General features: G+C 38.7%; 1 protein-coding gene across 1 annotated transcript; it reads left to right on the top strand.

Annotated features, from left to right (window-relative positions):
* Window positions 1-1492: 1492 nt before the first annotated feature.
* On the top strand, window positions 1493-12444 carry tspan7b (tetraspanin 7b). The gene is made up of 8 exons (XM_046054105.1): window positions 1493-1612; window positions 6621-6809; window positions 7094-7168; window positions 7271-7366; window positions 7822-7977; window positions 8236-8319; window positions 9086-9171; window positions 9899-12444. Exons 1-7 carry the CDS (start codon window positions 1547-1549, stop codon window positions 9152-9154), a joined length of 735 nt encoding a protein of 244 aa, XP_045910061.1. The 5' UTR covers window positions 1493-1546; the 3' UTR covers window positions 9155-9171; window positions 9899-12444.
* Window positions 12445-13038: the final 594 nt, after the last annotated feature.

Raw genomic sequence — 13038 nt, 5'->3', positions numbered from 1 at the left:
AGGAAAAAGCTTGTACATTGTCTGTAAGTCAGAATTATGTTGTCCAGCTATTGAAACAATGTTTTGATATATTAAATGCTACATAGCATAAAGAGACCTGCAAAGGATCTGATTCTGACAGTATGATTCCTTTTTCTGCTGTAATGTAATTTAGAGACTCACTCTAAGGAAAGAGAGAGCTTTATTTAAACTGAGGAATATAGTTGTACCACAGTTGAAGTACAAAATGGGAAATAGTGCAACATATCAATAAACAGATATCCAAAATACATGTAATGCCAAACATAAACAAGATTGATGGTACAGTTGGTGAATTGCGTATAGATATGTATGAGAACTGACATATAGCTATATATTTACATTACAATATCAAAACTCAAGTACAAGTAAGTGTGTATGGTTAAATGAAAATGTTCAGTGCTTATTGCCATGATATTGCACAAAATTGCACGTCCATGTTTTTATAATAATAATAATAATAATAATCTTTATTTGTAGAGCACTTTTCAAAAACAAGTTACAAAGTGTAAAGACAATAATACCCAAGAGACAATAATACAAAAAAAATACAATTGTTATTAATTTATATCTGTAGCAGCTGTGTAGCAGGAACATTTAGATGTGATATTGTATAAAACAATGCTTTGTCTGTGTGTATTTACAAAAGATTAAAACAGCATCAGCCTGTTGTATCATCCTGACTGTACATACTGACTGTTTCTTGTTTTGTGTAAGGACACAACATTCCCCTATACTGTTGCTCATAAAGATTAAGATTTTGTGAGATGCACTTTGTCATCTGTTGCTTTATTGTTTTTCTTTTCTTCTGTAGCACTAAAATATGACAACACTCTAGGTCAACAGATGTACATTTTGACATTTAAAATGTCATTAATGAAATGCTTATTACTTATCAAATGTAGGACAAACTGTACAGAGCACTCTTCTATGCCCTCAAATTATTAACCCTTGTTGACTGTTTGTCCTTTTGATGTATCTAAAACGGATTTGACTGCCGATGGCCTCATTGTCATGCATCCCCTTTGTGTTTCCTACCTTTGCAACAATTGCACTTCATTGTAGGCTATTGTAAGGCTGTTATAAAAGATTGGTCACCAAACAAGCCACTTTTGAATTCTACTCCACTACAATTCACAGGGAATTGTTAAGATTTTTTTTTGCAAACGAAGAGCTTGTAAAAGAGGATGCTTTGTTATAAATTGAACAGTAAAAGTTGCTTAGAATAAAAAGCGTCTGCCAAATGGGTAAATGTAAATGAACATCACAGGGGCCATTTTCCCGCATTGATACTTTTACTTTTAATTCTTTAAGTACCTGAGTATACTTGCATAAAAATGCAGCACACATAGTATTTTTTTACAATGTGGTATTTAAAGTAAAGGATGTGAATACTTCCTCCACCGCTGCTGGCGTGGTGCGTTGCTCCAGTGACGCTGTGTGGCTGCATCAGCGGACGGCTGCAACGCGACAGTTCGAGGAGGAGACGTTTCTCTCCGTTATTATCACAGTGTGTCTAACGTACAGAATGGAGACTAAACCGGTCATCACCTGCCTTAAAACCCTCCTCATCGTATATTCCTTCGTGTTTTGGGTAGGTAGCCTTTTGGTATATTTAAAATATATATATTTACATATGCCTGCAGTAAATGATCGCAATCCATCATTAATCCACGGCTGTGTGTGTGGGTTGTTTTTTTTTTTGTCGTGCGTGATGAAGGGGTGGACAGAGCATCATCGACGGATTCATGCTGTTTGAATAGCCTTTATTACGCTAAATTATCGATATAGGCGAGCTCGGCGCCACCGCTCTTTAGCGTTTAATATGTGCGTTTGATCGTCTTCCATTATATAACTTGTGTTAAGGTTACACATATTTCGGCTGCTGGGCGTCAGTGGTGTGGGGGGCCATAGCGCGCATAGCATCATGGTTGTTAGTTAGCGCGGTGGAGGATATTTTCATCACCGCAACCATTTAACTCTGTCTGATGAGACAACGGTACGGGCCCTGTCTGTATGATAAGGCCCGTTTAAAGCCCATTTTTTTCTGACCACATGCTGTACATTTTGGGGTCGTTGCCATAGATTCTTAAAGGGACATTGCACCCTTAATACATACTCCTATGCAACTAAAACTAATACCCCAGCAAACCCATTGATCCCTGTAGTAACATTAAGTGTCCAGAAAAACACTTTAACCATGTAGGCCTAATGTAATTAAAATACAACACCACTGCAGTAAGTACCTGCTATGAATACTTTAATTTAAATGTTCAATTAGTGTTGAGACTACTTCTTTGTTTGTTGACTCCCTAATGTTGTACTTTGTAGTAGTGTCCTATGAGTTGCAACCCTACCCTATTTAAGGTAGGGTTGCAACTTACTATGACTCATCTGAGAAAGGTTTAGATTATAAAATATATATATAAAAAAAAAAACATCACAAATTTCTAAAGCCCAAGATGGGACCTATAAAAGTCTTTTTGCTTGAAAAATGACTCAAATTGTCTGTCAATCTGGTTATTGATTAATTATTTCAGCTCTAAAATAGTTTACTTAAAATGTTAAAATGTTATTGTTGTTAGGCTGTGCAGTTGTTGAGTTGCTTGTTGACATTTGTATTGAAAGTATGCCGTATTTTCATCATCAACCATCTGCAAATAGTTCTCTGGATGAAGCAATTCATTATTTGATCTGTAAGATGTTAAGAAAATAAGAAAACAAAATTTCCTACAGCCTGCCCGACCAACAGTCCAAAACCCAATGATATTCAGTTTACCATAATGTAATGTATGGTAAAGAAGCAAATCCTCACATTGGAGAAGCTGGATCAATATAATTGTGGGCATGTTGCTTGATAAATGAATAGATAAATAAATTAGAATAGTTGCCAGTGTTTCTAATATTTTGTCTGCAAAGAAAAAGGACAGGTAGTTAGTACAGTGAAACTTGCTAGCCCCCAAAAATTTGATTGCTGCAACGTTTCCACCTACAAGGTCTTTGTCAGTCCATCATCCATGTGAACAAAAACCAAGCTATATATAAAGACAAACAATTCCACTTACAGTTAGGATATCACATGATGCAGAACAGCACCCACGGACAGTTTCTATGAAGACAACTTTTTGTGTGCTGTTCAGCATCTCTGCTAAGTGGAGGAGCAGAAACGTTAGGTACACCCAACAATATTATGCAAAACACAATACCACAAAAGCCTCAAATTGTACGCTCCCAAAGAGTTGAATCAATACCTCTGGAGGATTTTTGCCAAGGTTTTAAGCTGCAAAGCCTCGCTCTGATTTGAATTCATAAAAAGCTGTACTCACAATGCTAAGCAAGCAGTACATAACAACAGTCATTTGAAGAATAGGATCTTCTCATATTTTCACTGTAATTAACGTTCTTTGTAGTAAGTGTCCTCGCGAATTGAGGCAGCAGATCACTCAGAAAGCATCTCTCAAAGCAAATACATTTGTTGGAGGCTGCTTTCAATTTCAGGACAAATTACTTTGAGTTTAACTTGAGAAGTGAAATAGTGTCTCTTATTCCCTGTTTGGTTTCCAGTGGTTTGGATGTGCATTTGTTTACCTTTTGATTACCAGTTTAGTGAATATGATTTAGCCAAGAGAACCACAATACTTTGAGACTAACTGACAAGCAGTCTGGTGAACTTTTAGTTTTGACATTAATTGTGGGCTTTAGGCTCATTCATGTTTGTTTGATTTCAGCCAGATATGGCCAGAGTAGGATTATCCAATAAGAACACGTGGAAGAGATTTATCTGTCCGTAATGTGTTTAGGACCTTAGTACTTTTTCTGCTTTCCCCATATTCACCCTGAACTGTAGGAAGTGAAAATAGCTTAAATTTGTCATTTTGACCTTGAACAAAGCCTAATCTAACCCCTAACATTGCAGAAGAAAGCCCTGCATGGTACAAATACAGAACTGAAATCACCCTTTCAGTTGTGTGTTCATGAAGGCTTAAAAAGAAGAGCCGTGCTTGTGTGACTTCCTGCACTGCTGCTGCAGACATGTGTCAGTGTCACTGATATGAACTTTTATATTTAGTCAGGATTGGACTGTCTCTTAGCGCTCTCGTACATCTACAGCATCAGGTTTCAGGCGTCTAAAGTGCACAAGTGTCTCACAGCTCAGTGGTTCCCATCAGCCCTGAGGCTGAAGCATAGAGACATTCACTGGCACAGAGTTCGAAGCGGGAGAGCTGCTTCAATTTCAGGCCTCGGTTTCACTGTCATCAGCTTGTCGTGTCAAATAAGGTCTTATGTGTGAATAGCAACCATACTTTACAGGCGCACACAGGAGAGTTAAATGCAGAGCAGGTGGTGGAGTCTGCGTGGTGTCCGCGCCAGCATATTTTGTCATCGCACCTTCTGCTTCTTTATTAGGCCCGGGAGAGGAGGAGGGAAGCGGGGTGACCTGTTTTAAACTCTGCACTGCAACCAGGGTTGCCAGCCTATCATTGAATTTAAAACAAAACATGCTCTGCTGGTGGGGGGGGTCTGAAGCTGTTTGGGATTCAGCAGCACACATGAAGTCTAGATGACTTGCCCTTGCTCCTTGGACTTGATTTCCCTGTTGGCTTTAAAATGAGCACTTTCGCATTGACAAGATGGTCCTTTATTTGTATGTGGCTCTCAGGGGCAGAGGCATTTTGTCGCTGATGATGTAGACCATAAACACTGAGCACATTGTCATCCAGACGACTGTTCTCTGAAATGACAGCCTACTCTGGCTGTCAGAATCACTGTTAAGAGAAACAGTGGATGTCATTACTGACAAAATCAAATCATCAGCCTGCCATCCTTCAGTTCATACTGGCAAAAAGAACGGATACTTTACATTAGAGCTGCAACAATTAGTTGATTAGTTGATCAATCAAATGTCATGCCACTGAGGATTTACCATCTTGCATCGAATTGCCCACAGGTCATCAATAATACCCATTTTTACAGGTTTTGCTTACATAATAGAAACTACATTTTAAGTCATAAATACAAAGAGATAAATACAATAGCAATATTGTGGGAAACAATTCTTATCATCAAAAACCCTTTTTTTTTTTTTTTTTTAAAAAGTCATGAAATTGACTGATTACAGTTTCTCAAATGTAAATATTTAGTGGTTTTATAAGTCTTCCACAATAGCACCACAATATATTTGGGTTATGAACTGTTGGGGGAACAAAATTAGCAATTAGAATTTGTCAACTTGGGCTTTAGGAAATTGTGATGGCCATTTTGTTTTACTATTTTCTGACAATTTATAAACCAAAGGATTGATCTATAATGAAAATAATTAATTAAATGATTAATGAATGATGAATTAATGAAAATGATTAATTGCAGCCTTAAACCAGTGAATGTGTAATTTCAAAATATAGTTTTAGCTCATGCTTTATACAGGAGCTGTCATTCAGTGTGTTTCCTGAATCCCCTCTTAGCAACTCATACTGAGCTGAAACTCATTGTCCTTGTGTGTCATAGTATTGATATGGAAAGTCACATGTTACGATGAAGTTCAGCCGTTTTGCACAGTGGCACGTGGTAGACATCCTCAAACTCCTCTCTTAAGTCTAAAATGACTCTGTATACTCCTTAAACTGCAGACAAATTCTAAACAGTACAGCAGTCAAAGGACAGGCAGTCGTGCGACGGATAATTTGTCACAATGAAAAACCTTTGCCCTATATTATGTGCACACCCTACCAATAGAGCAAAATGTAAATGTTGTTAACACCTGCAGAGACTCATTGAAGCTATAGTCAGTGAGGGAATATGGCAGCCTAAGTCCATGCAAAGTTTCTTATCATGTCTGTAATACTGTCATTTTTACATAACGGGACATTAGGCCTTACAACTTTGCTGACTTATTGCTACGTTGGATTTTTTCTTCCCACTGGTGTTTTCAATATTGCTGGCTTATTTTCTGCCGAGAGTATTTCCTTCTCAACGGTTGTCGAGGTTTCAGGGTGCACATTTTGTACAGGCTGCTCCCTCTCTAACCAGAGGGCCTGGCAGCAGGATGGCGAGCAGCCTCTTCTTGGAAGGCAGGAGGGTAGTATGATGAGTTGGCCCTTGCTAGAGTCAGATCATCAGCAGCCGTTCCACACCCCGCTCTTTTTCCAGTGCCAGCAAGACATACCCAGCTGAGACACACGCCGCTTCAGCTGCCTCGTACAACGCGCTCTTTTATCTGCAGCCTTCATTTGAAATGCTAAGAGAGGCGCAACAGGAGGAAGCGTCTCGCCTCGGATCAAAGGGCTTCTTTGACGTGTTCCCTTTCTTTTTCTCTGTGTGTGTGTGTGAGTGAGTGCAGACATATTCATAAAGCAGGTGATCACTATCCCACACTCACTAAATGTGTGTCTTCTGTCTCCCTTCTCCTCCTCCTTACTCTAATTGCTCTCTTTTCTTGTTCAACCTTGATCCTCTTTCTCCTCCTCCCCCCCGTCGCCACGCTGCTAACACACAGCTATTGTGATATTGCAGAAGTGCAGAGATAATGGCCTGTTCCCTGCTTTTATTCTGTTTCCTGTGCTGTCTCTTGTTACATCCGTCTCTCCAACCCCCCCGCCCTCTAGATAACAGGAGCCATCCTGCTGGCAGTGGGAGTATGGGGGAAGTTGATGCTGGGCCCGTACATCTCTCTGATCGCCGACAACTCCACCAACGCCCCGTACGTTCTCATTGGCACCGGGACCGTCATCATCGTTTTTGGCCTGTTTGGATGCTTCGCCACTTGCAGAGGAAGCCCATGGATGCTGAAGCTGGTGAGACGCTGTAGGAGGACGGGTGGGGTGTTATGGTGCAGGGAGAGAAAATAGTGTAGTGGATTCTGATTAATTAGCCTTGGGCCACACAATAAAGGGAATAATGGTTGACCTCTATCCTGTGGAGAGGGATCAGAAATCCAATAGATGCTGCAGGGCACTTTGTTCGGTTAATGGTGGTCAAGTGAGTGTGTTTGAGTATGTGTGTGAGCGTGTGAGTGTGCAGGCAGAGGGTTTTCATGCAAACTATGCAAATCTCCCTTTTCCTTCCTCTCTCTCTGCAGTATGCCATGTTCCTGTCGCTCGTCTTCCTCGCTGAGTTAGTGGCTGGGATCTCTGGATTTGTGTTTCGCCACGAGGTCAGCATGCAGTACCCCATGGAACCCCTTTTTAAGTCTAACACTAAACGCTCTTAATGCTGTGAACATGTGTGATTATGTGTGTATGTTTGCATGCTGCAGATAAAAGGAACCTTTCACAGGACATACACTGACGCAGTCCTGAACTACAATGCTGAGGATGAGGCGAGCCGTGCTGTTGATAACTTGCAGCACAGGGTAAGCCCCGCAGACACAAAGTCATCAAGATAAAATGGCTAACAAATGCAAAAGCAGTAAACCAAAACACAACCCTGAATGCTAAAGGTGTGCATTTTTTAATAAATAACACTATTAGTTCTATTTCTTAATTCAACAAATCCTGTGAAAAGACCAAAGACAAGAATTCATTTTTACTAACAAGTGTTGCCCTGTGTTGTCTTTGCAGCCAAATATATAAATATAATATAATATATAAATTAAACTATACATTTAAAGATGTATGTCGCCAGTAAAAATCAGTAGGGGCTGAGTGGAACTGACAAAGTAGGGAAACTTTTCAGAAACAGACTTACAGATTGTTTGTTTTCTTCACATGGGATTTGCTGACAAAAATAAAAACACAAAATAATGTCAGCCTTATCTTTTAATCCTCATCTGCTCTCATTGCTCTCTCTTTCTCTGTGCATCTGTAGCTGCGTTGCTGTGGAGTTTATAACTACACCAGTTGGTTTGGCAGTGTGTATTACCCATCCAATGGCATTCCTGCCAGCTGTTGCTTTAACTCCTCCGACTGCAACCTAGAAGAACTCCGCAATGCAACTGTAGCCCCGAACAAAGTCTACCACCAGGTCAGTATGTTTCAGTTTCCTACTTCTTGCCTGTATATTGCTAGGCGTGGCACTTTATGTAATATAAGAATGTTTAAAAAAGAAGGTAACTGTATTGCGTACATCTGGCAGGTCCTTATACACCTTTTCAAACCATCTCCTTCTTCCACACACTAACAACTGCCTCACATACTCTCCCAGATATCCATCTTGCCCCTAATTTGTGCATATAACATGTCCCGGTACCCCCTGCAAACTTACCTGCCCCCTGTGTTTCAGGGCTGCTATGAGCTGGTCACTTCCTTCATGGAAACCAACATGGCCATTATTGCAGGAGTGACGTTTGGGATTGCTTTCTCACAGGTAAGAGTTGAAAAAAGTCCATGTGTCGCAGGTGATGTGCGGATAATCGGTGGCACGTGTAGTGTTTTAGCATTACGTTTAAAAAACAGAGGCATAATTACTAAAAACAAGCAAGACAATTGCTAAGGAGATCAACAAAAACTGCTTATATTTTCGTTTACACTCGTTTACGCTCCTCGCTTTGGCTTGACAGGATTGGATTGATTTAAAGAAAAAATAAGGAGATTTTGTTTAATAGGCCTTTTCTCCGGAAGATATTTTGACATGGAGGGGAAGCTCAGGTGAAGAAAATGAAATTAATAATGGCTGAATTCTATCAAGCTGCTTTTTTGGGATCCTGGTATTGTGCATGCTGGCTTACTGTCACACTATCAGGGCTTACTGGGACATTTGAACAGAACCGCACTGTTAATGTTATTAGTAACACCTGTATTTTTAGTCCTGCGATTTGTCAAAGTATTGATGTTTTTATCTTGTGCAATAAGGTCCATTGCGTGAGACAATAACCTGTTTTTATTGCCAGAAACAGACAACTTTACATTTGTCAATTTTGACAAAATGCAAAGGCTCTTCTCCTCCTTATTCTTCTAAAAAACACATGTAACAATGCTAGAGGGAGGAAGGAGATACGAGTAGCACCACCATTCTTACAAGCGGGTTCCATAGGAAATCACTTGATTGTCTTGCTTTTGAGAAAACAGTAATCTAAATATTTTTGAATCCCAAACATAAAAACCCCCAAAACCCTTGTCTGTCTGTCTTTCAGCTGATTGGCATGTTGCTGGCCTGCTGTCTGTCCAGGATCATCACAGCCAATCAGTATGAGATGGTCTAGCTGATGTGACGTGGCAGGTGAGAGACATTCAGAGATGCACACAGACATAAGCAGCCACACACATTTAGAGTTCCTCGAGCGGCTCCTTCAGCAACAGACTGCTGCACCTGCAGTGCAAGAAGGAGTGCTACCGCAGGTCCTTCATTCCAGCAGCTGTCAGACTCTATAATACAGCAATGACATAATGTAGCACTCTGTAACATCAACACTCATCACTGTCCTCGTCACTTAAAATTTTTTCCTCATACCTGTACAATCATTGTGCAATCATACATATGTATTATATATATATATATTTATATATATATATATATAATTTACTCTATACTGCTGAATATATTTTTGTCCTGTGCATTCATATTTATTTTTTGTGTAATGTGCATCAATGTGGGATCAATAAAGTCTATCTGATCTTATCTTAAAGCTGCTATAATCAATATTTTAATATCGGCAATATAAAAGGTGTTTCTCGTAGTGACGAACCCAGAGACATGTATCACCAACTCAGCATCAGCTCTTCAAGAGGTTTTTAGTGCCTGCACAGCACCAGACTGCATATAGACATAGTTAGCATCTAGCTGGTGAACATAGTGGAGCATTCTAAGGTGATAATATATCAGTGTTGTGTTTTAAGAAGGTTCCGCTGCCTCTAAGTTGCTATTACATTAAAAAAAACAAAAACAAATCTACAGGTTTAATTCAAACAAAATGACCTCTTCTGACTTTGTGATTTTATCTTTTTAGGGGGATGAAGAGAAGGAGAGACAAAGAGCCTTGACACATGACAAGAGTAAATTCCCAAAACACTATCACATGTCTGAATTGGAATTTACCTCCCTCCGTCTCTCTGCCTGTGATCTTAATGTAATATCTTAATGTATCTTATTGTAAAGCACCATTCCTTTACTCACTGCTGTTGCATCAAAGCTTTCCATACCACACATCACACTGCTACTTGATGTAGAAGTTGCTCATTAGCACATATCTCGGATCAGTAGAGCCTACAACAAGCAGGCAGAACAGAATTGTCTAAGTTGACAGCGGTGTTGGTCTCATATAGGCGATTGGGTGAAACTTGGCTTCTCAGTTGGTTGCAGCATGCTCCATCGACCATCATCAGACCACTGCACATCTTTGTACAGGATGACATTACTAAAGCTTGAAAGTAATACTTTAATAGATAGGTTTAGTTTTGCATTTGACTTTGCTATTGCTCATCATTGTATATTCCTATGGTTGTGACATTTTGTGAATTGATTATGTGTACTGAGGATGATATCAAAAAAGGAAACTGACAAAAGAGAGAAAAGGGACAATTGTTAGTCAAATAGTGAGTTGGTTTTTGTGGCACGACAATTTTTTTGAACTGATAATTTCACTCACTAGCAGATTATGAATTAATCAACAACATGTTAAAATTGTCACTATCAGTAAAAGCTTTAGTCTTTTAGTCTGGTATAAATACACAAAAATACAGATTCCAAATGGGGAGCTTTACTGTCAAACTCCCCCAGCAATTAAAATAATGCTCTACTTAGCCCTAATTTATAGCTTCTACATACATACATAAAATGAGTCTCATAAAATGTAACTGATTAATTTTTTGGAGTAAAGAAAACTATTCATCAAGCAAAACAAACCAGGTCAGTTGTGGAACAGATCTGTTATAATGTAAATTGAAGGTTGGATCACACCAGATGTTGTCTCGGTTGTTAACAGAATAATAAGTTCACAGTTTATTCAAAAGACAGAGTTTACCATCCAATCCTGTCTCATGACTGTCTGCATGCCATCCCCATTTTGTGGAGCAGCTATTAGGTGTGATGCAACACAGCTTATTTGCTATAATAGCGCTCTTAATGTTGGCACTCCCCCTCAGTTCAGGTCAGTTTTGTTAAAGCATCCATGGTAAGCTTGTGGTTGCTGCAAATTTGCTTTTCAAAGTTCAAGAAAGTTGAACTTGATGTGAAAATTCCCCCAGATTTACTAAACCGAATCCATTTGTCACAGAGATTTCTATGAAATTAATAGATTTGACCATGTAGTTGTAAATACTGGTGTGACCCGGCCATTTCAGGCTCTGAATTAAATCAATTAAAAGTTACAAAAATTCTTCAACTCAACCCCCCCCAATTCTGACATCAGTTAGATATTAGTAATGTTTCACTGTTACTTGTTTTCTGGTTGATGTATAAGTAACTGACTAAATTCCAAAATGTCAAGATTTAGCTTTATAGAGCAACTTAACACCAGCTGAAAACCTTGTTTATCTACTGTTTAAAGTTCTCACCTTGTTGCAGTGACGTAAACATGTACCTGACATCACTGTTGGGTTTAGTTACAGGTGCAACAAAACAAGGATTCTGGGTGTGAACAGGTTTAAACATTTTCAACCAGAAGAGGTCAGTGAAACACTGATCTACAGCCTGTTATGGCCAGATCATTAGGGTCATGAGTTGTTTTCTTGTGGTGGAATATAATGCCAGCTTGTGTTACAGTAGAAGTCAACATAGGGATATGCAGGACTCCAACAGTGTTCATCTAGTATTTACAGTATTCTATGTAGTGCATCAACATACCAACATCATCATCATCTGTAGATATTTATTGGAAATGTAATTTATATGATGTAATCTTTCTCATTCTAATATGCTAATCAGTGTCAATGTCGTGTCAGTTTTGATTCCGCACTTTGTGCTGTTAAACTGTATTTGTTTGATAGTTTATAGGAAACACGCACTGAAAAACTAATTGTGGCCGATATTTTGTTGATAGTATTGTGCAACATAGCTGTTTCAATTTAGCTGTATATTTCATATGGTTTGGTTGGCATTAAGTTTACAGTTTCACCAAGTGATTTTATATCTCTCTTTCAATATGTGTGATTTTTGTTTCTTCATTTGACTGTCTCCTTAACCCTGTATTTCCCTTGTATGACGAGGCCTGTGTGTGTGTGTGTGTGTGTGTGTGTGTGTGTGTGTGTGTGTGTGTGACAGAGAGAGCAAGAAAGAGCATATAGATTTTATGGATCTTGTTGTATTTTGGTCAGTACGTGGTTGTGGCTTTTTAAACCTTATTGCTTTTAAAGCTGTACATTTATTTAGTGAATGTATGTTTTGAAAACTTATTTATCTCTCCCCAAACTAATATTGTCCTGTAAATACTAAATTGTAATACCATCCCGCTTACACATGGGGTCACCAGACGCTTAAAAAGAACTGCACCATGTTGTCTACTATTGACTAAGTCACCATCAGTGGTCTTATTATCAATAAATATACAGAATAACAGTTTTGTTTGGCGTTCATTTTGCTCTGTACATTTACAGGTATTTTATTACATGTATTTGTTAAAGCTGCATACTCTAGGTGACTTCAAATGTTTCCACAATACTGTTTCTGAACTTAAAACAGCTGTTAAGCTATGGGACTTTACTACAAAGGGCTGATGTATTACTCAGGTTAGAAGACGAACATTGTATTTTATTGATTTATTAGCTGTGTTATTATTTGGAGAATGTCAAAGTGATCATTTGGGATGTTTCCTCTCATTAATCAAGGCAAGTTATATTTTAAGCTTGAGGACGATTACTGTTTGAAGTGCGTTAAGGCATTTTAAGAGTAGTTTGAGAGCTCAGTATTATCAGCAAAATATACTAAAATATCATAAGTAAAATGACTAGTATGTAGAAAAATGGTCCCTGCCAGTGTTTTACTATTATACATAATGTTTTTGGATTACTATTACTGCTGCCTTATGTTTATGTTGTATTTAATGGTGTGTATGTATCTAAATTAACTAGTAACTTAAGCTGTCAGACAATTGTAGTGGAGTTAAATGTGCAATATTTGTCTCGGGCATGTAGTGGAGTAGAAGTATAAAGT

This window comes from Micropterus dolomieu, linkage group LG07 (assembly GCF_021292245.1).
Source record: "Micropterus dolomieu isolate WLL.071019.BEF.003 ecotype Adirondacks linkage group LG07, ASM2129224v1, whole genome shotgun sequence".
Lineage (NCBI taxonomy): Eukaryota > Metazoa > Chordata > Actinopteri > Centrarchiformes > Centrarchidae > Micropterus > Micropterus dolomieu.
This window is presented reverse-complemented; position numbering and strand designations above follow the sequence as displayed.

Bases quoted from the DNA above. Each gene is read 5' to 3' on its own strand.
- tspan7b (XM_046054105.1), top strand. From the start codon at position 1,547: ATGGAGACTAAACCGGTCATCACCTGCCTTAAAACCCTCCTCATCGTA. The intron at 1,613-6,620 runs GTAGGTAGCCTT...CCCGCCCTCTAG, and splicing joins TATATTCCTTCGTGTTTTGG to ATAACAGGAGCCATCCTGCT. The intron at 7,169-7,270 runs GTCAGCATGCAG...TGCATGCTGCAG, and splicing joins GATTTGTGTTTCGCCACGAG to ATAAAAGGAACCTTTCACAG.